Source organism: Triplophysa rosa, linkage group LG2, assembly GCF_024868665.1.
Source record: "Triplophysa rosa linkage group LG2, Trosa_1v2, whole genome shotgun sequence".
NCBI lineage: Eukaryota > Metazoa > Chordata > Actinopteri > Cypriniformes > Nemacheilidae > Triplophysa > Triplophysa rosa.
In genome coordinates, this window is record NC_079891.1 from 12,705,537 (window position 1) to 12,728,968 (window position 23,432).

Consider the following 23,432-nt stretch of genomic DNA (forward strand, 5'->3'; position numbering starts at 1 on the left):
CCCAGCTGGTACCCAGGCCTGTCGAGTCGACACCATGTCTTTGTATGTTCCTGTCCCACCGGCGATCCAGCCAGTGTCCTTGTTCGCTGCCCAGCTGCCAGAGAGCACTGCCCAGCCATCGGAGAACGCTGCCCGGCCGCCGGAGAACGCTGCCCGGCCGCCAGAGAACGCTGCCCAGCCACCGACTTCCCCCCGTCTCGTCGACATCCAGGCCTGCCCAGCCGGTGACTCAGCCGGTCTCCCAGTCGGCCATCCAGCCGACACCATGTACTGTCCAGCCGGCCATCCAGCCGGCGCCATGTCCAGTCCAGTCGGCGCCATGTACTGTCCAGCCGGCCTTCCAGCCGGCGCCATGTATTGTCCAGCCGGCCTTCCAGCCGGCGCCATGTGCTGTCCAGCTGGCCTTCCAGCCGGTGCCATGTGGTGTCCAGCCGGCCGGGCTTCCAGCCGGCGCTATGTACTGTCCAGCCGGCCGTCCAGCCGGCGCCATGTATTTTCCAGCTGGCCTTCGAGCCGGTGCCATGTCTTTGTTTGGACTTTTCTTTCTATGTATCACGTTTATAGTCGTGTTTTGTATGGTTCTGTTTGTTTTGTCACAGTCTGTCTTGTCTTGTTTGTTCCTTGAGGAGCATCAGGATGCTGCTCCTTAAGGAGGGGCTTCTGTCATGGTTCTGCCCCATCTTGTCTTGCTTTTCTTGACCTAGTGGCAGAATCATGACAGAACCTCTTGTTTCATGTGGAGAGGCGTTTTGGCCCTGTTGGCCTTCTACTCTCCGGTGTCGCGTCTCTGTTCCCACCCTTTCGTCTCCTCATTAGTGATAATTATTAGTTCATGCCCCGCACCTGTCCCCTTCTTGATTTCTTCCCCTTTATATAGTCCTCATGTTTCATTGTCCTGTGCTGGTCCATTGCTTGTGTGTTTGTGTCACGGGGGTGAGTTCCTGTTCTTAGTAAGTTTAGTTTTAGCTGATGTAATGTTTTATTAGTCTAGACTTGTTAGTTTAGTGAGTCTTTGTTCCTGTTGCCATGTTTTGTTCTGTTGTCCCCCATCGTAGGTTTTTGTTTTGTCTTTGTATTTATAATTAAAGTCTTGTTAACCCATTATGTCCCTGTCTGCACTTGGGTCCTCTGTCTCTCACCTCACCCGAGAACCGTGACAAGTAACATGTTACTGTAGTTTTTTAATAACGGAGTAATTTAACGCGTTATAATTTCTAAAATAGTAATTAGATTATAGTTCCAAGCCCAGGTAATACGTTACAGCTGCGTCACATCATTGCAGTTTTATCATTTATATTGTAAAAAGCGAAATGGCTTTTTCAAAGTCTGGATGTCTGCCTGTCGCACCCGCGACGTCATCGAACTGAAACCTGTAAGCGCCTGCGCGGAAAGTACTACCAAAGCCACTCCATGGAAAGTCTGCCACGCTAAAAACTCGTAACAGCCAAATGCTATCACCGCGGCGTCAGTGGATTGGTCGGAACGCAGGCAAGGAAACTAGACACCAGATATGATTGCGCATCGCGTTAACTTTAAAATCTTGCTTATTACCTATAAAGCCTTACATGGTTTAGCTCCTCAGTACTTGAATGAACTCCTTTTGTATTACAGTCCTTCACGTGCATTACGCTCTCAGGCGTCCTGTCAGTTGGTAATACCTAGAATTTCAAAATCAAGTGCAGGTGGTAGATCCTTTTCCTATCTAGCGCCTAAACTTTGGAATAGTCTTCCCTGCACTGTCCGGGAGGCAGACACACTCTGTCAGTTTAAATCTAGACTAAAGACGCATCTTTTTAATCTTGCATACACTACTCTTCCATAATATAAATCTCTGAGGGTTTAGGCTGCATTAGTTAGATCAACCGGAACCAAAAACACAACTGATGTACTTGTTGCATCAAAGAGTACAGAACAGTACTCTACTCTCAGCCAGTCTTGTCTCATTGTTCCAAGGTTACCACAGCGAGCAGGATGCAGTTCATGGCCTGACCTGATGGTAGAGGGAGAATGGGAAGTGGGGACCTGACAAGAGCTGAGATGATAGAGCTGGATAAAGAAGGACGCGGTCTCTTGACATGTCTTCACCACAAAACTTCAAATGCTATTAGATTATTAATGATAATCTTAAACTACAATTTATTTTATTATTAAGTTTATTTATTTTATTTAGCCTTGTTGTGCAAGTTCTCTGGAGCTTGTGCAGAGGCAGCAGCTTTTGCCAGAGGGGAACTGGAATCCCCTGGTTGGGCCTGGGTTCTCCTGAGGTTTTTTTTCTCGATTAGAGTTTTGGGTTCCTCGCCACCGTTTGCATACTGTTTTTGCACTATCTGCCTGACCGGGGGGGCTGCTTTAGAATCTTAAAGTTTTACTTAATTAATATTGCATATAGGAATTTATTATCTGTTATATTTGACCTGTGCTTCTCTCTCCTTTATCCTAAATGTGTGCTCTCACTGAGCGTGTGTGTGTGTGCGTACTTGTCTGTGTACGTACTGTGTGTGTGTGTGTGTGTGTGTGTCTCTGTGTCTGTGTGTGTTGGTGCGTGTGCGTGTTGTGTGTGTGGAGTGTTTTGTGTGTGGGTGTGTCTGTCTTCTTTGTTTTCACCTTTTTCTTGTTTTTGCAGGTACAACTTTAATTGGTTTTGCTTATAGTCAATATGTCTTATGTACAGCTGCTTTGTAACAATGGAAATTGTAAAAAGCGCTATATAAATAAAGCTTGAAGGGTTAGGAAATTATTGTATAAATTGAGCCTGATGCATACAGTTCATACGTTTGTTAAGTAATTCAGCAATTTTACCTTAGCATCAGATCGGTACACAATATTGGCAGTACTGAATCTCAGGCATCGGAATCGGTATTCGGAGCATCCCTAATTTCGTGCTGGATCATATCCATAAGTTATGCCTACACTGTTGTTTTGGCCGGAGAGTCTCACATTTCAAGATGGCGCCGCGGATGGCTGCCTCGGTTTGGAGTGCTCTAGTACTTATGTCTTTTTTGTTTGTTTTTCCTGTTTTAAGCTACTCTTCTTTAATCACTTTTACCAGGGACGAATTGCTTAACATTAAGCAATGCCCTTCTATCAATCTTTTCCCTAATTTTGAAAATTCAGACGTCTTACTGGACATTTTACTCGGAGGAGCGGCAGCTCTGTACAAACGCTCTAAAAGACGCAAGCGGGGAAAGCGAGCGGGTGCGCTCGTCAGACTCCGACGACGCGGATTTAGGACCCCGCTGCCGAGTATACACCTGGCGAATGTCCGCTCCCTTACCAACAAAACGGACGAAATACTCTTACTCACCAGGACAAACAAAGATTTTTCCAACTCCGCTGCGCTGTGTTTCACAGAAACATGGCTCAATGACACCATACCGGACAGCGCGTTACATCTGCCGGGTTTTCAGCTGTTCAGAGCGGATCGCATTGCCGAGTCAACAGGGAAGACACGTGGTGGTGGATTATGTTTTTATATAAACGAAGGTTGGTGCAGAGATATAACAACACTGAAGAAGATGTGCTTTTCGTACTTAGAAGCGTTCTCTATCAACTGCAAACCTTTTTATTCGCCACGCGAGTTTTCCTCGTTTATTCTCGTGAATGTTTACATTCCTCCACATGCTTGTGCGAGCGCGGCGCTGCAACAGCTGGCGGATTACATCACTGACACGGAGCAGCAACACCCGGATTCTCTTATTATTATTATTGGGGACTTTAACAGAGCAAACCTCTCCCGTGAGCTGCCAAAATACAGGCAGCATATCACATGCCCCACCAGAGACAGCAACATTCTGGATCACTGTTACACCACAATACGGGATGCATACCACTCTGTTCCCAGAGCAGCTCTGGGTCTCTCTGATCATTGCCTGGTTCATCTTCTTCCGACCTACAGACAGAAGCTTAAATCTGCCAAGCCTGTAGCAAGAACAGCAAAGAGATGGAGCAGCGAAACAGAGCGGGCCTTACAAGCCTGTTTCGACTGCACGGATTGGAGTGTCTTTGAAGCTGCAGCCACTGATCTGGATGAGTTAACTGACACAGTGACATCCTACATCAGCTTCTGTGAGGACATGTGTATTCCCACCAGGACTCGCTTAACATACAACAATGACAAACCATGGTTTACAATGAAACTGAGACAGCTTCGTCAGGCCAAAGAAGATGCTTACAGAAGTGGGGACAAAGTCTTGTATAATCAGGCCAAAAACACACTGACAAAGGAGATAAGAGCAGCTAAGAGAAGCTACTCTGAAAAGCTGAAGAACCAGTTTTCAGCCAACGACCCTGCATCGGTGTGGAAAGGCCTGAAAGACATTACCAACTACAAGCCATCATCCCCTCAGTCTATGGGTAATCAACGACTGGCTGACGACCTGAACGACTTCTATTGTCATTTGAAATGCAGAGTCTCACCCTTCACACCCGCCCTGACCCTATCTCTGCTATACCATTAACACCTCCTCTTGACACTCAACCTGCACTTAAGATCTGCGAAGAGGATGTTTGCCAGCTTTTCCGCAAACAAAAGTTCAGAAAAGCACCAGGCCCAGACAATGTCTCACCCTCCTGCCTGAAAGTCTGTGCGGAGCAGCTGTCGCCCATCTTCACTAATATTTTTAACAGATCTTTGGAGCAGTGTGAAGTCCCTTCATGCTTCAAACGCTCCACCATCATCCCTGTACAGAAGAAACCCAAAATATCTGGACTTAATGACTACAGGCCTGTTGCTTTAACATCTGTGGTCATGAAGTCATTTGAGAGACTTAAGCAGTAAGAATGTATTAAAATAATTAAAGACAGGGTTAATTTAATTTGTTGCGAGATAGAGTATGCGCTTCCCAATAAAGTTTAGTCATCATGAGAAGGCTAAAGAGGTTATTTAGTTTTTTTGAGGGGTGGGGGGGTAGTAATGTAACTAGTAGTGTAACTAATTACTTTTGAAATAAAGTAATCAGACAAGTAACTTGATTACTTTTAAAAGGAGTAATCAGTAATCAGTAATTTAATTACATTTCCAGAGTAACTTGCCCTACACTGGTTTTAAATAATCCCTTTCAAATGAGCTCTTGTATCTGTTAAAGTTGCGAGTTAAAAAAAGAACATTCAAGCAATGTTGTTATAAGGCAAATATACATATAAAACTCAAATTCGCTGTTCTTGTATCACAACTGTCATGTTTGTTGTTGAGATTACGTGCACAGGGACTATTTAAATACACCCCACCTCCAGAAACAAAGGGACGTTGGAATTTTCGAAAACAGTATACCGTCTCTCAGCATTTTCAAGCTTCGTTTTACCCCCAAACGCAGAACTAAAACGCAATTCGCTCAGACTATGCCGGGCCCTTTAGAAAATGTTCCAAAGGGTACCACAAAAAAGTTTGCATAGTCAAATGTCACACATTTGCTTATTTTAGGGACCTATAAAAAGTACAACATTGTTGATAATTCTTATTCATTTCACATTTTAATACAATTAATTACTGACGATACTGTTTAATTAAAATGTGTACTAAAATGAATTTAAATTACATTTACATTTAGTCAATTAGCAGACGCTTTTATCGAAGCGACTTACAAAGAGTTCAGGGAGCAATAAGCGATATGTCATACAGGAGCAATAATACAATAGGTGCTAATACAAAGTTACTAGTTTCAACAAAAGATAGACCACTACCTGTTGAGAGAAAGAGAAAGGGTTTTTATTTCTTTCTCATTTGTCTGTCAAGTATTCACAGAAGAGTTGGGTTTTAAGAGGTTTTTTGAATGTTGTGAAAGATGTAGTTGACCCGGCCGAGTTAGGAAGAATGTTCCACCAGGAAGGAGTTGTGAAGGAGAATGAGCAGGAAAGTAATAGGATAATAGTAAGCTTTATATTCTCTTGAATCCTAAAATGTTCTGTTATTCTCTAGTTTTCATATTCAGATTTTAAATATGGAAATACATTGAGTTTAGACATATATTGTTATGATAATGTCACATCAATATTATTTGCTTTGGCTACTGGTCAAATGTAGAATTTTTATATTTGTTAACAATATCTGAGGACACAAAATTCAAGCAATTTTGGCCTGCTCTCTGTGCCTTTGTAACCTAGGTAAGTTATACTTGCAGGAAAGACTTTGCTGTTGGTACCACCCAGCTAACACAGTACGTTCTGACGACGTCGCCAGTTCGTCTTCATTTGGTCACCGTGACATTACTTTGTGACCACGTTCTGAGGATGTCTTTGCAATGTTACGTTTCTTAGAATTTTTGCTTATGTTCCAGAAACGTCCTAGCCACGTCCTCAAATAATGTCTTGAATTAATCCCATGGATAACGTTTTTGAGATGTGATGTACTGGTCTTCAGATAACCTGGACACTGGTCCTTTAATTAATGTATCTGGTCATTGTTGCTAATGTTCCAGAAACGTCCTAGCCACGTCCTCAAATAACGTTGTGAATTAATCCCATGGAGAACGTTGTAGCGACATGATGTACTGGTCTTCAGATAACCTGGATACTGGTCATTTGCTTAATGAATCTGGTCATTTCTATTTATTATGTTATTGTGTGGAAAATTTATGATCAGAGTAAAATCTGTTATAATGTCAAGACGAATGCAATAAATCCTACCTCTGACAGCTATTAAACAGGAGTTTAATTCAATACCACAATTAAAACTGCGTTTCTATTTATTTAGTGTGCGCGTCTGATATGTGCACGCACGCGCCTTTTCTGTTCTGCAAAGAGCCACGCGCTCACATCATTTAAACGTTAACGGTCATTTCTTTTTTCGTCACTGCCTGATATTCCTTTAGCGCTTTATTAATATTCTTTCTTTACTTTATACCTTACATATGTGAGAGTAAACACATATTTTAGTGATTTTCGATCGATTTGGCGCATTCGCACAGGATTAGTATTATCTGGGGACCTCTGGTCATTTGTAATAATCGCAGAGATTGTCTGTGATCTTAATCCCGTGCGAAATGGCCATGTCTGTAATTTGTCAAGAAAAAATTCCCCCACAAATTACCTACCATATTTTGACGAACACCGAGGTCCTGTGATAATATTAGTCCAGTGCGAATCGGCATCTTTGCGATTTGAAATTTTGAACAAGATTTGGCGGGATCGTATCTCATTTTTTCAAGGTTTCTGTGCGCCTTTTCAGTCATCTTTCGCAAAGAATGGAAGCTGCGTTGGAGTGTTTTCACAGTATTTTGGGTGCTGGGTTATGTTGCTACATACCAGACAACAATAATATTGGCAAAGAGAAAATATTCACTGTCAAAAAACATGACAGGATCAGAAGAGCGAAACAAAAAATAAGGAATATATGGAGATGGATGACATGCATGGCAGCATGCGGTAAGGAACATTCTTCTGTTTACATACAACTACACCTACAACGACAAGACTTTCAAGTAGGGCTGTCAATGGTAGCGCGTTAACACATGCGATTAATTATTTCAAATTAACGCGTGAAAAATATTTAACGCAATTAACGCAGCATCCGTTTGTTTTGACATCCTTTGTCTAGCATTACATTATGTAATCACGCTCTTATTCGCGCAATTTGAAACAGTTTAGAAGCTATCTATCTTCATTGAACATGTCAAAGCAACTGTGGGACGCGGCAAAACGCAACGCGAGATCCAGTGTGCACAGTAACGGGCTAAAGGCTGCGTCGGTGAATCTCTGTCAGACAGCGCATCCGTGTTAAGCTCTCTTTCGTGCCATGTTTAGAAAGAGGGAAGTGTCTTCACGTCATTTCCAGGAGATAAGTCAGTAAATTCGAGTAAAATCACAGAGTTCACTTATCCAGTGCAAATGCGCAACATGATCACAGACAATCTCTGCAATTATTACAAATGACCAGAGGTCCCCAGATAATACTAATCCCGTGCGAATAGTGCTTAAGAAGCTTTTGATTGTTGTTTTTAAAAACGGACAACCTGCTAAACGTATGTGATAACAATATAATGTTAAGCTTAAACGTAATGTTTATTCATCTCTTTCAGTAAATATCTGCTTTAAATCCTCTATATTGTGTTGAACTCTTTGATTATTTATGTCATGTACTACAGTATAAATAAAATATCTGATTGTGATGTACAGTGCTGTGTTGAGTTTTATACTCGCTATACATATTTGAATAGAGAATTACTCCAATTGTGCATAAAATGGAATCTTTAACGCACAGATTAAATCACAAATTAATTTAATCCTCCATGTGAGGGATGATAATTGTTTAAATTAAATTTAAAAAACGATTTTAACAACGTGACTGTTTGGTCTTTAGGACATGCTCATCACGTCCCAGAAACGTTTTTTTGGTACGTCGCTGCGACGAATATGGTACATCCCAGGTACTGTATGTCTTCGGGAGGTAATCACCATGTCCCAACAAAGTCCAATGTTACGTCGTCACAACAAATATGGGAATCACAGTTACGTCGCTGGAACGTTATTATGGTACGTCGTGGCAAAGAATATGGTCCGGTCCAGGTACGTCATCACAACGTAACTGTGTTAGCTGGGCATCTACCAATTATTATTTGAACTGCCTGTTCTTTATCTAATTTTAAATGCGCGAAACCATTTATTCTCTTTGGTTTATAAAAAGCATAGTTAGCTTCTGTGCCTCAGCAAGAACTCTGTGTTTGTGCGTGTGTTGTAAAAAGGAGTCAGTGAAGCAGTTTAGATCTGCCTGCGTTACCTTCCAGCGACCAAGCAGAAACTAAGCAGGTGCATAGTTGAGGCTTGCTTATGAGGCTTCTGGCAGAACCTCACCCCTAGCCGTGAGGGCGCACTCAACTCGGGGGATGGTAAATGTATGGGGAAAATAATTTCATTAATTCCAGATTTGAATTCACATCGATTGATATTTGGTGGCGATTTAAACTGTGTAATAAATCCAGTATTAGACCGTTCCAATTCTAAATCTACTGTCTAAAAAGGCCAAGCTATTATCAGCCTTTATGGACCAGCTAGGAGGTGTTGACACCTGGCGTTTTTTATTTCCACAAAGCAAATCTTTTTCTTTTTTTTCCTCTGTACATCACTCGTATAGTAGGATAGATTATTTTTTTATTGACCATACTCTTCTCCCCTTTGTCACAAACACTGAATACTCAACTATAGTTGAATCAGATCACGCCCCTGTAATTTTAGACCTCGCATTCCCTTCTTACAAATTAGAATGCCCCTCTTGGAAATTAGATGGAAATCTTTTGGCTGATAAGACTTTTTGTGAAATGACATCCAAAAAAATAGATGACTTTATAGATTCCAACAAAAAAATATGACACTTCCCCCTCTCTTTTGTGGGAAACATTAAAAGCAGTAATCAGGGGTGAGATTATATCGTATTCTGCTAGAACAAATAAGATGAAAAGAATAAAACAAGAGGAGCTCATTAAAACAATAGCTATGGTGGACTCTCAGTACTTTATCTCTCCCTCCCCTGAATTATATAAAAAGAAGCTGGACCTCCAAACACAATATAATTTGTCATCAACTGAAAAGATGGAACGTCTCCTATTAAAATCATGGGGGTATGTCTATGAGCATGGCGACAAACCTGGACGGCTATTAGCACACCAACTTAAGTGCCGCGCTGTGTCTCAACAGATTCAACAAATTCGTAAAGATCATGGTGAACTAACTATCGACCCAGAGGAAATTAACGAAACATTCACCTCATTTTACTCAAATCTGTATATGTCAGAGATAACAAATGACAGCTCTGACATGGAATATTTTTTCAATAATCTCCAAGCTCCTTCTATAAAAGCAAGACATAGGGCTGAGACTGAGCTCCCACTAAAATGTATAGAAATCATTAATGCAATTAAGGCAATGCAAAATGGCAAGGCGCCTGGCCCTGATGGGTACCCTATAGAGTTCTATAAAAAGTTCTCTAGTAAATTATCTACAATTTTACTTGATATGTTTAATGACTCTTTATCACGTGGATCTCTTCCACAGACACTAACTGAAGCATCAATTACCATATTGCTTAAGCCAGGTAAAGATAACACAGAATGCGGCTCATATCGACCCATCTCCCTCCTAAACTGTGACATGAAGATCTTGGCCAAGGCCCTTGCCTTACGCTTAGAAGCCACAATGCATGACGTGATCTCTGCTGACCAGACTGGTTTTATTTTGGGGCGTCATTCATTTACAAATATCCATCGGCTATTAAATATTATTCACTCTCCTGCGCCCAGTGCGATCCCCGAGGTGGTTATCGCACTTGATGCAGAGAAAGCCTTTGATAGGGTAGAATGGGGATATTTATTTACATGTTTAAAGAAATTTGGTTATGGTCCTAATTTCATCTCATGGATTAAAATCTTATATACGTTACCCAAAGCCTCAGTAATTACAAATGGTAGGCGCTCTCATTATTTTCAGCTGTCAAGAGGCACCCGCCAAGGCTGTCCTATCAGTCCACTGCTATTTGCCCTGGTCATAGAGCCCTTGTCTATTACACTCAAATCCTTACCCTCGTTAAGTGGAATTCATAGGGGGGGGAGAGCATAGAGTATCTCTATACGCAGATGATTTATTACTGTATGTATCGGACCCTGTTCCAAGCGCCCCACAATGTGATCCATGCTTTGAGGAGATTTGGTGCTTTTTCTGGGTACAAATAGAATTTTAGTAAAAGTGAATGTTACCCTGTTAATGACCTGGCTCTTCAAATACAAGATAATGCCCTACCGTTCCAAATGTTTAGGAATGGCTTTAAATATTTAGGCATTAACATTACAAGGGACATGCAGAAGCTCTACCAGGAAAATTTCTGTCTGCTATTTGAGAAAGTCAAATCGGACCTGAACAAATGGAAGACACTTCACCTATCTCTAGCAGGGAAAGTGAATTGTATCAAAATGAATGTGCTCCCCAAATTTCTCTATCTGTTTCAGTGTATCCCACTTTATCTCCCTAAATCTTTCTTCAAATCTATTGATAAGGTTTTCATTTCATTTATATGGGGTGGGAAGAAACCTAGAATACGACTAGAACTATTACAGAGGCCTAAAATGCAGGGTGGCTTAGCTCTTCCAAATCTTTGTTATTATTATTGGGCCTCAAATGTTCAAAAGATCATGCACTGGCTCCACACTCCTGATTAGGGTTGGGAATCGAAAATCAATTCCAGGAATCGGCTAGGAATCGGATCGGAATCGAAAGGAATAGGAATCGGATACTTGAGATTCAAATTTGAATTCCTCTTATCAATTCCTGTGTGCATATTTTCAGTAAAGTACATGCGTTGCATGATCTGCTGATATCTCAATAAAAGCCCTTATGAAAATTATCGATAGTTTAGCTATAGAATTTGCATTAAGGCACAGTAATCACAAATTAACCATAGTTGCATTATAGTAACTGCAGTTTAACCATGATGTAGTTCAACTATGATAATACAAATTGTATTAAATCAGAAAAGGTGTGTTTCTATGTGTAAATATACACAAAACAGTGCTCATAAATATATATATATATTTTGCAAACAAGTCAATAAGCAGGCTAAATGACCATACAGGTTGATATCTAAATGTTTTACTTCAACTGTGGAATCGAAACTGGGAATCGATAAGAATCGAAATCGATAAGCAGAATCAGAATTGGAATCGATGAAATTGAAACGATTCCCAACCCTACTCCTGATATAGACTGGTGCCATTTTGAAGCTGCATCTTGCACTTCAACTTCTCTTAGAGCTCTTGTTATGGCATCGCCAGTCTTAGATTTTAGTTGTGTATCCGGAGACTTTTATTTTGAAACCATTGATATGGAGCGGACATTCAGGAAGTAAATACGCTAGATGAAGCAGCACGGAAATTCTGGTATCGGTTTCTCCTTGTTAGCCCTTTGAAGGCATTCTTTGTAAGTAGGAAGTAAAATATATGAATGTGGTGTTATTTAGTGTTAAGTGTGAGATGGATAATGTTAATTAACAGCTAAGTTGTTGTTAAGTTCTTATGCAACTGTTTACCTTGAAGTTCATGCTTATACTTATAATACTTACCTTGTATGCTAACTGCTAACTACTCTACATACATAATTAATGACTTTCTAGTCTAGTTATGTGTTGCATTAGTTTTGTAATGCATTGGTAGTACTCAAATACTTTGCCCTTACTGGTGTATATGTATTTGTATTTCAGTTTCACACCAAAGCATGATAAAGTTCTCAATTGCAAACCCAGTGTACGAGACTCTTTGTGTGGAGGTGTTTAACTCGCTGGATAGCAGAAAAGGCATTCTGTGAGGCCAGTACAGCTCTGGTCACCTCCAGCTTTCCCATCTCAATCTCCCAATACACCAACAATCCAGTAGTTATAAATACTCTTAAAATATGGTTTCAACTTAGATGTAGCTTCGGGTTTAATAATCTTCTTCATCTTCAAGTCCCATACACAATAATCATCTTTTCCTCCCAGCTAGATTAGACTCTGAATTTAATCTCCGGCAAAGACAAGGCATTTATAAATTTAAAGATATGTATATAAACAGTATTTTTGCTAGCTTTGATGACTTATCACATAAATTTGGCCTCCCTCGGTCTAGCCTGTTTCGTTATTTCCAAGTCCGCCACTTTCTCCAGCATCATGATCCCAACTTTCCATATATACTATCACTACTTTCAGCTTTAAAGGACTTATTTCAAGAATCAACAACTGTATAATTTCTTTTAAAAATACAACTCTTGCAAAGATCAAGGCAGACTGGGTTGACGAGCTGGGAGAGGACTTGGAAGAAGACATTTGGGATAGCGCTCTACTAAGAGTGAATGACAGCACTTCATGTGCCAAATTAAGTATAATACAATTTAAGATCTTGCATCGCATCCACTACTCCAAAGCCAGACTTGCTAAAATATACCCTAACACAGATGCAAGCTGCGACAGGTGTCGAAACACTCCTGCCGACCTAGGAGCGTCTATGTGGTTTAATGACCTAACGCAGTTCATACAGTTAGAGAAAATAAAATACACTCTCAGGGGGTCCAGGGACAAATTCTTTTCTGTCTGGGACCCAGTGCTGAAATACTTGGGTAAACTTAAGACTGTGCCCACTTCACAGCCCTCTAGCATTTACAGTTGTGTTATTCATCCAGGAGAACTATAGTGTGTAGTACACAACTTCAACAATGGTGAGCCTATGTTGGTATTCGGGTTTTTTTATTTTTTTTATTTTTTTATTATTGTTATTGTTACTATTACTATCCTTTTTACTTTCTAGATGGGTGTCCTATGTGTTCTGGGGGGGGGATAATTCATACAAAATAATGATGTGAGCATTGGACCAAAGTTCTTTTGAGTATGTTCTATGTACATATCTTGTACCATCAGTGCTCAATAAAAAAAAATTAAATTAAAAAATGACAAAATTAAAATTTTTGGGTGAACCATGCCTTTAAGCTAACTATGCTTTTTCCGGATACACTTTTGATGCTTCCTGATCCATATATGCCATCCCAACTATGACATATCATTGCATCATTGGACTCTTTAGTTACATGTGCGTCAGACGCAATCACACAGATGTGTTCCTCAAAGTCTCACTAGAGTGGCACAGCGTCTCGTTCCCTTTTCAGGGAACTTGAGAAGTTGGTCAATCATGGGTTGTTTAAAATATGCCATATAAATAAATAAAATTTCACTATTACTCACCAACTCTAGCAGTCATGGGGACGGCTCTGAACTTGACAGACACATCAGCAAAAATCCCTCCAATACGTGTTACATTAATAATTGGGCCGGTGTAGTACTCAGGCACGCTTACGGCTGAAGAAGAGAGCTGTAGCACACCAAAAGCATCATCACTGGCCTCTATAATAACCTGGGCCACTGTGACATTCCGTGTGCCAAGTCGAGGGGATAGAGCAACTACAAAAGCAACAATTATTGTTAGTTCTCATCTTAACTTTTTCTAAAAACTGTTATTGCTTAAAAAATTTATTAGATTAATTAAAGCTCCAAAGTGATTTTTACCTGGTCTAGGTTGTAGTCCTTCAACCAATGTGACATTGACAAGTTCCAAAAACACAGACTCTGCCCTCTCTGGTTCCTCATCATGAAGCACCCTAAGAGTCACATTAACTTCATTTTGATATGCCAAGAATGTCACTGATTCCATGACAGGAACAAAGTCATTGCCTGCGCTGGCCCGACCTACTCCTGGTGTGCTGTATGGAGCAGCATCAGTGTCCCTTAATGTTCTGTATGACACTCTCACTTTTCCCATTTGGCCCTTTTTCCTCTGTATGGTCAGAGTGATAACAGCATTGCTTTCTGCTACACGTACCGGCCTGCTGTCGTCAGAGAATACAAAGAGTCCATAAGGGTCATCACTGGCCAATACAGTTAGCGTGGAAATGGTTTCATTTCCAAGCCGACCATGAGAAACATTTGTGAGGTGGACTTTGAAGCTTTTGTCAAATTCGGGGATGTCATCTTGGGAAATCAGTAGGTAGATTTTCCCAACAGTTTGGCCCACCTCAAAGGTAATGTTCCCAGATCTATAAACAAGTTCTCCATCTGAAGTAGCATCTGCCTCCCAGTATAATGTCACATTGGACAGAGCGCCAAAGGTACGAATCACCTGAATAAACACAAAGGCTGATTCATCATCAACAGAAACATTTCTCTGATCCTTAATGAAAAATGACCAACACAAGAACGCTGTTTTTGAAGCTCGACAGACCCCAGAACAATTTTTTATGAAAATGGTTCCACGGCCAAAATTATAAAATGGATGACCACAAGTACATGACAGAATTAAACTATTCATTTTAGCTTAAATGCATTTTGTATATTAGCATGACTGACCTGCAGGACTACAGTACTTCTACCTTCCTCAGGCTCTGTGCCATTCACAGCCAGAGAGTCGGCACTGAACTGAAACACCCCATGAGCTTCATCAGAGGCAGCGATGGTAACAGAGATGCGAGAAGCAGCGCCCAGGTTAGCTTCACAGCAAACAGAAACCAAACTATTACTCACATTGTATTGTCAAATTAACAAGAAAAAGAAGAGAATAGACCACAATCTGTATTTTTTTGCAGCAAAAATCAGTAAAAAGTAAATCCGTATTTTGTTCCATCTTGTTTTCCAGTAAAAATAACTAAACATGATTGAAACAAGGTACATTTAGAAGCAAAGCTGCATGACATTTTAAAACTTATTTTTAGATGATGTTTCTTTCAAAGTTTATTTACACCCGGAGCAGTGGGCAGCTATCACTGCATTGTGGGGGTAAGGTGCCCTGCTCAAGGGCACGTCAGTCGTTACCCGCCGGCCCTGGGAATCGAACCGGCAACCTTCTGGTCACGAGTTCGACTCTCTAACTATTAGGCCACGACTTCCCCCTAAATTAGCACAGATATTGCTAAATGGGTGATGCAATACACATCATGATTCTCATGTAGCCCCCCACAGCCTAAGCACAAGCACCACTCTTATAAAAATGCAAAAATATTGTAAACTTCTAAATCTTTAACATAAATTAACATTTAGAACTAACAAGTCTTTCTCCTTACTGAAAAACACACATATCAACAGTGAAATTAAAAATGCACTCCTAAATGCACCCTAATGCAGTGTTATGCAAAGCATGCTAGGAACTGGAAAAGATTCATAAAATGAAATTTAAGTTTAATTAAATACACTTCTACATTTATTTAACTACTTTGGGTTTACAGTATGTACTTTCTATAAGAGTTCAACATGATGAGTAAATCCTGACATTTTCAATAAAATATTTAGCCCTGCTGCTCCCCTGAATATGAGAGTGTTTGCTTTTCCCACATCTCTGTTGTTATAGGTCACAGGCCTTGGTCACTATGTAAACAGCTTGGTAGAAATCAGGGTGAGCTGTTTAATACAAGTCAGTCTACAGTGAAGTGGCTAGGAATGTCTAATACTTTAAATATAGGACTTACATAGTAAATCTAATACAAGGCATGACCCCAATACATGTAAATCAATGAAAGAAAAAAACACTTGACTGAATTTAAGCTGAAAGGAGAATGACAATACAGAAAATTGGACCTTAAAATAAAGTGTGACCAAAGTATTGAATGGAGATTGTAGAATGCATTGAGGAACTTTGGAAAAATGCATGCAGTCTTAAGAACCTTACCATGATGGTAGTGAAAAGATGGAAGAAAGAAGTCATTGTCACTATCTCCACTTCCACTGCCCTCGCTCACTAAAATCTGGTCCACTTAAGGTTCACAGAAAAGCATGAAGCAGCACACAGGAATCACACCATAGACAACAGGAATCACACACAGAACACATTGAAATCACAAAGAATTTTCCATAATCATGCCCAGACTGCATGAATGAGCTCATAAGAGACACTGCATGCAGACAATATGAAGGGAAAACTAAGGAGCTAAAGATAGGACAACACTAAATTTGACACATAATGTTTCAGTTTTTAGTGTAATGTACCCTTTAAATAGTTCACCCCAAAAAGATTTGGCTACCACACTTACTATAAACGGTTTTATCCAAAAGTGCTGGCTGAATAATATTTACAAATTCTTCTTTCATTTTCCACAGGAAAACAACAAGGCATAAAATGTGAAACGGATGAACAATTTATTTAATAGAGATGGCAGGAGAGTAAAAGACTAATATTTCCTACACATTGTAAATATCAGTTGAGTTTTCTTACCTCCTCCATTTGGATTATAGAGTTCCACTCTGAAGACTTTATTCAACTCTGGCACAAAGTTGTCTATAATAGTTACATTGATGTACTTGACTCTCTCACCAGGCAGGAAGTCTAGAAGTCCCTCTGTGTCCTGTCAGAAGATGGAAAATATTTGCAGTTTTTACCATACAAAAGGTGTTTCATTAAAGAATATTGGTATCAGCCAATGACTCTTTCCTGTATTCCCCAAAAGAAAAATATACAGGGGCTCCAAAAAGAAGCTTGAAAAATGTTGACACTTAAGATATAGCTTAAGACACAAAATATCTAAAGGCACATGCATCAGAACATTCCCATACAACAGACAAATCTTTTTTTTCAAAGCTGTTTTTGTGTCTGGTTGTTTTGATGCTCAGTGCTCTGTAGCGCCGACCAGACGGCAGCATTGTGAAGAGATGATGGCTTGGATGTGAGAGGTCCAGAGTGATTTGAGTGATTTTCTGAGCCCTTTTCCTCACTCTGGATGTATACAGTTCTTGGAGGGTGGGCAGGGGAGCACCAATGATCTTCTCAGCAGTCCGAACCATCCTCTGTAGTCTTCTGATGTCTGACTTTGTGGCTGAGCCAAACCAGACAGTGATGGATGTGCAGAGGACAGACTCTATGATAGCTGAGTAAAACTGTTTTAATAGAGTTTGTGGTAGGTTGAACTTCTTCAGTTGATGTAAGAAGTACAACCTTTGCTGGGCTTTTTTAGCAATGGAACCAATGTGATTGTCCCACTTCAGGTTCTGAGAGATGGTGGTGCCCAGGAACCTGAATGACTCCACTGCTGCCACAGTGCTGTTCATGATGGTGAGAGGGGGGGAGTGCAGGGGGGTTTCTCCTGAAGTCCACAATCGTCTCCACTGTTTTAAGCGTGTTCAGCTCCAAGTTGTTATGACTGCACCAGACAGCCAGCTGCTCAGCCTCCTGTCTGTACGCAGACTCGTCACCATCCTGGATGAGGCCAATGAGTGTGGTGTCTTCTGCGAACTTCATAAGTCTGACAGAAGGGTCCTGGGCAGTGCAGTCATTTGTGTACAGTGAGAAGAGCAGTGGGGAGAGAACGCACCCCTTGGGGGCGTCAGTACTGATTGTGCGGGTGCTGGATGCGAGTTTCCCCATTCTCACTAACTGCTGCCTGTCTGTCAGAAAGCTGGTGATCCACTGACAGATAGAGCCAGGAACAGATAGCTGGGTTAACTTTGTCTGGAGCAGTGATGGGATGATGGTGTTGAAGGCAGAGCTGAAGTCCACAAACAGGATCCTCACAAAGGTCCCTGGTCTATCCAGATGTTTCAGGACAAAATGCAGCCCCATGTTAACTGCATCCTCAACAGACCTGTTTGCTCTGTAGGCAAACTGCAGGGGGTCCAGTAAGGGTTCTGTGATGTCCTTCAGATAAGCCAGTACCAGTCTCTCGAATGACTTCATGACCACAGATGTGAGAGCAACGGGTCTGTAGTCATTCAGTACTGTGATTTTGGGTTTCTTTGGGATGGGGATTATGGTGGAGCGCTTGAAACAGGAAGGAACTGTGCACAGCTCCAGTGATCTGTTGAAGATCTGTGAGAAGATGAAGGCCAGTTGAATAGCACAGCTTTTAAGACAGGCTGGGGAGATACCATCTGGGCCTGGTGCTTTTCTTGTCTTTTGTTTCCTAAAGACTCGGCACACATCCTCTTCACTGATCTGAAGTGCAGGAGGTGGGGTGACTGAAGATGATAGGTGTTGTGTAGAGAGAATGTCAGAGTTGGTGTGAGGTGTAAAGTTAGCATTTTCAAATCTGCAGTAAAAGTCATTCAGATCATTGACCAGGTGTTGATTGCCTGCAAAATTGGGGGATGGTGGCTTTTAGTTGGTGATGTCTTAAGGCCTTTCCACACAGACGCAGGGTCGTTGGCTGAAAACCGGTTTTCCAACTTTTTAGAGTAGTTTCTCTTAGCCACTCTGATCTCCTTTGTCAATGTGTTCCTAGCCTGCTTGTACAAGACTTTGTCCCCTTTTCTGTAGGCATCCTCCTTGGCTTGGTGAATCTGTCTGAGTTTTGCTGAGAACCATGGTTTATCATTGTTGTATTTTAAGGAAGTCCTGGTAGGAATGCACAAATCCTCACAGAAACTGATGTATGATGTTACAGTCTCTGTGAGCTCGTCCAGATCGCTGGTAGCAGCCTCAAAAACACTCCAATCGGTGCACTCGAAACAGGCTTGTAAGGCCCACTCTGTTTCGTTGGTCCATCTTTTAACAGTCCTTACCATAGGTTTGGCAGCTTTTAGTTTCTGCCTGTAGGCTGGGATAAGGTGAACCAGGCAGTGATCAGACAGTCCTAAAGCTGCTCTAGGGACAGAGCGATATGCATTCTTTATTATGGTGTAGCAATGGTCCAAAATATTTTTGTCTCTGGTAGGGCATGTGATGTGTTGTCTGTATTTTGGCAGCTCGAGTGTAAGTTTTGCCTGATTAAAGTCGCCAAGAATAATAATAACAGAGTCCGGATGTTGTTGCTCAGTGTCTGTGATGTGATCGGCGAACTGTTGTAACGCCACGCTCACGTGCGCTTGCGGTGGAATGTAAACACACACGAGAATGAAAGAGGAAAACTCTCGCGGCGAGTAAAAGGGCTTACAGTTAATGAAGAGTGCTTCTAGGTCGAGACAGCACATCTTCTTCATCACTGTTGTATCTGTACACCACTTTTTATTGATGTAGAAACATACCCCACCACCGCGCGATTTCCCCGTTGATTCTGCGTTGCGGTCCGCTCTGAACAGCTGGTAGCCGAGCAGATATAGCGCGCTGTCCGGGATGAAGTCATTTAGCCACGTTTCCATGAAACACAAAACAGCAGAGTTTGAAAAATCCTTATTTGTCCGGTAGAGTAGAAGTTTGTCCGTTTTGTTTGGCAGAGAGCGCAGACTCGCCAGATGTGTGCTAGGCAGCGCAGTTTTAAAGCCGCACTTTCAGAGCCTGATTAGCGCGCCGGCTCGCATCCCACGCTAGCGCGTCCTGGAGCGCTTTGTTAGCGCCGCTGCGCCTCCGACTACGATGTTAAGTAAAACGTCCGAATAATCAAAAACCGGTAAAAGATCAGATGGTGTGCACTGCCGAATGTTCAGCAGTTCATCTCTTGTGAAACTGATTGTATGGGAAAGACATATAACAGGACAAACTAACAAAAACACTAAAACAACTGGAGAGTTCCACACCGAGGCAGCCATCTGTGGCGCCATCTTGGATGAAATTTGGAAGTCCATGGAACAAGCCGCCACCGCCAGTGGTCCCCCAACCAGCAAAATAATTTCTAATTTGTAATAAAAATATATATTTATTTTATTTGATAATTAAATTACATTTAGGGTTTTTTACATTTTGTTCAAAATATTGTAGTACAATCACAATTGTGAACCCATTATTGTGCATTGAATTGTGAGCTGAGTATATCATTGCACCCCTACCATTTATTGTTTAATCATTTCAAATGATTTAATTAGGGCTGCAACTAACGGTTATTTTGATAATCGATTAGTTGGGCGATTCTTTTTTCGATTAATCGATTAATCGGATAAAATGTTTAATTAGATCTTTTGCTTATAATGACTAAACCAGAGATGGGAAAAGTACGTATACACAACTGAACTCATTTGCCTTCTCCCAAAATGTTGTGGATGTCTCCCTAATTAACACACCAAGGCTGAGTTGATTCAGGTGTGTCATATTATAAGCAGCCAACAATAGTCTCTCCCAAACGTGGGAGGGATGGGGCGGTTGGTCAAAGAAATATATTTTTGTATCATTTAAAGTCAGATATTTGTCATTCAAATGTAGTGAAGTACAGTAAAGTATCCAGAAAAAATAATACGTAAGTATAGTACAAAAAGTGTACTTCCTTACTTCCCACCTCTGATATAAATAAACCCCCAAATCAGGGTATTTCACCTATTATGTACTTTGCAAAGTGCAAACGCCACAAATTGGGTTTTACAAATATAATCTTTAATTTAGTAATTTAAAACTCCCCTTTAAACATTAAAACTGCGTGGCTTTAAAAGATGCATACAAAACACGTTTGACTTTAAAACTGCGCACCTCGCGCTGCACGGAGAGACACGTTTGACTTTAAAACTGCGCACCTCGCGCTGCACGGAGAGACAAGTTTGACTTTAAAACTGCGCAACTTGTGCTGCACAGAGAGACGCATGCACGGAGAGACACGTTAAAACTGCGCACCTCGCGCTGCACGGAGAGATGCGCGCAACTTTAAAACTGCGCGCCTCGCGCTGCACGGAGAGATGCGCGCGACTTTAAAACTGCGCACCTCAGGCTGCACGGAGAGACAAGTTCGACTTTAAAACTGCGCACCTCGTGCTGCACGGAGAGACGCGCGCGACTTTAAAACTGCGCACTTCGTGCTGCACGGAGAGACGCGACTTTAAAACTGCGCACCTCCCGCTGCACGGAAAGACAAGTTTGACTTTAAAACTGCGCATCTTGTGCTGCACGGAGAGACGCATGCACGGAGAGACGCATGCACGGAGAGACACGTTAAAACTGCGCACCTCGCGCTGCACGGAGAGATGCGCGCGACTTTAAAACTGCTCGCCTCGTGCTGCACGGACAGACGCACGCGACTTTAAAACTGTGGACCTCGTGCTGCACGGCGAGACGCGACTTTAAAACTGCGCACCTCGCGCTGCACGGAGAGAGAAGTTTAACTTTAAAACTGTGCAGTTCATGCTGCACGCAGGGACATTTAAAAGTGAAGAAGACGCGCTTGATTTATAACTGCGCAGCTCGCAAGTGAGTGACGTCACAGACCAACTAATCGATAATGAAATTCGTTGACAACTATTTTCATTATCGATAATTATCGATTTTATCGATTAGTTGTTGCAGCCCTAGATTTAATGTTAAAACCTAACTACTGTAAGCCTAAAACTATGTGAATTATTTTGCTTGAAAAGAACAGTGCATAAGTGCCATCTTTTTTTTTTCAATATATACTGTATATATATATATACTATATACAGTATTCAATATAATACAAATACATCCATGCATTTTTAAGAGTCTCTCATTTTTGCTAAATCCTTAAAAAGGTGATGACTAAAAGAGATACACAGGGGTTGATATACCTCATAGTCTTCTGAACGAACAGCTGAGACTGGAGATGTACGGTAGGCCACCATCACTCTTCCCAGCAGGCCTTGTGCTCTGGCCACCAGCAGACTGAGCACACCAGCCTCTTCCTCAACAGTGACATTTTCCTCTGCCGGTACAGGTCTGATCATTCCCACAGGCACTGGGACAGTTTGAAACTGCAGCAGGCCTGAAATTCCAGTACATGGTAATCAGACTTACTATCAACGAACAGTCCATGATGACTATATGGCAATATTAAATTAAATTTTTTTTAACAAACATTACAAAAGAAAAATAGTTCATCAATATACCATACGGATGGTCACTGGCTTTGATGGAGATATTGTTGATGGCACTGTCTGGATCAATGCTGGCACCGCTGGTTGGAGTGGAACCTGGTTTTCCGTCACCTGACTCAGCTGAAACCAGCCTGACCCGGAAGTGCTCATCAACCTCAGGCAGGTCATCATTTAAAGCGAGCAGGTTTAAGACCTTAGGGATGAAAGAGTCAAATATGAAGGTGATCATGAAGAAAGTCTTTCCTAAGGATGCTGTTCAGTTGTATATTCCTACGCAACCATTGTCAATAAAACAAAACAAAAACTGAAGACCTCGACCCCCACTAGATGGAGCCATACCTTAACAATTTGGCCTCGACACAACAGTCAAACATTGGTATATTAAGACATATTCATCCAGTTGGCATAACAAAACAAAAACAATAATATTAGGAGGTGCGCGTTTTGCTGGGGGTTGTTTTAGTGGTTTTGGTAGCCTGTTTTGCTTGTGTAAAGCATTTAAAAGGAAAGTGTGCTCTACTGTGGAAAAACTGAATGTCAATGGCAAACAATCTCATATGAACAAATTTGCACAGCGCTTTTGAATGCTTGATTTTGGCTAGTCATGACATTCTAATGTATGTTATGGCCCTTTCACCAGACTTGGCAGTTGGACAGAGTTGCTGCTGTCTCTCATAGTGAAAATGTCTCTGGGCGGACGTTCAAGGTCACTAACCAGCCTTAAGTTGATGTATATTAATTTTTGCGGTAATGACTAATACTAATGACGCTCATTTTAGGCACAGTTTACTATGACATTTTGCGCGTATAGTGTATTTTAACTTGCAAATCAACCCACTCTGTATTCTTTATTTAAATCTCTGTATTTGTCTTCTTTTTGTTAGGTCATATAACTTCGGGAATTCCATTATTAAAACTATGTTCTCCGTGTTTTGAGCTCACTAAAATGTTGATAGGTTAAAGCCAGCGTGGATGCCGTTCACAAAAAGAGCGCTTGCGAAGAGTCGTGCCAGTGGAAGGATTTTGGGCACCGCTTGAGCTAAATAGAACATTCACGACTGCCGCTCAAAACTAATAACAGAGATAATCCCGGTGCTTCGAATCACCTTTACACAAACATCATATATACTGTAAATAACAACTGTAAAAAAAAACCCGTAAAAAAACGGAAAGTTTCCGCAGCTTGGCGCCGGAAAAACCCCGTAAAATTAACAGAAAATATCGTTACATAAAATTACAGGAATTTTCCGTAGTTATAAATACAGATTTTAAC

The 23,432-nt window shown here is 41.3% G+C and overlaps 1 protein-coding gene across 1 annotated transcript in view; it reads right to left on the reverse strand.

Annotated features, from left to right (window-relative positions):
- Positions 1–22,388, reverse strand: part of adgrv1 (adhesion G protein-coupled receptor V1) — an 84,257-nt gene extending 61,869 nt beyond the window's left edge. The window contains exons 1-7 of the mRNA XM_057349206.1: positions 22,172–22,388; positions 21,854–22,047; positions 16,698–16,827; positions 16,155–16,238; positions 14,843–14,982; positions 14,006–14,615; positions 13,685–13,900 (exon numbers count right to left, since the gene is read on the reverse strand). Of these exons, the coding sequence (XP_057205189.1) occupies positions 13,685–13,900; positions 14,006–14,615; positions 14,843–14,982; positions 16,155–16,238; positions 16,698–16,827; positions 21,854–22,047; positions 22,172–22,388 (1,591 nt within the window). The remainder of the gene's footprint in view (positions 1–13,684; positions 13,901–14,005; positions 14,616–14,842; positions 14,983–16,154; positions 16,239–16,697; positions 16,828–21,853; positions 22,048–22,171) is intronic.
- Positions 22,389–23,432: the final 1,044 nt, after the last annotated feature.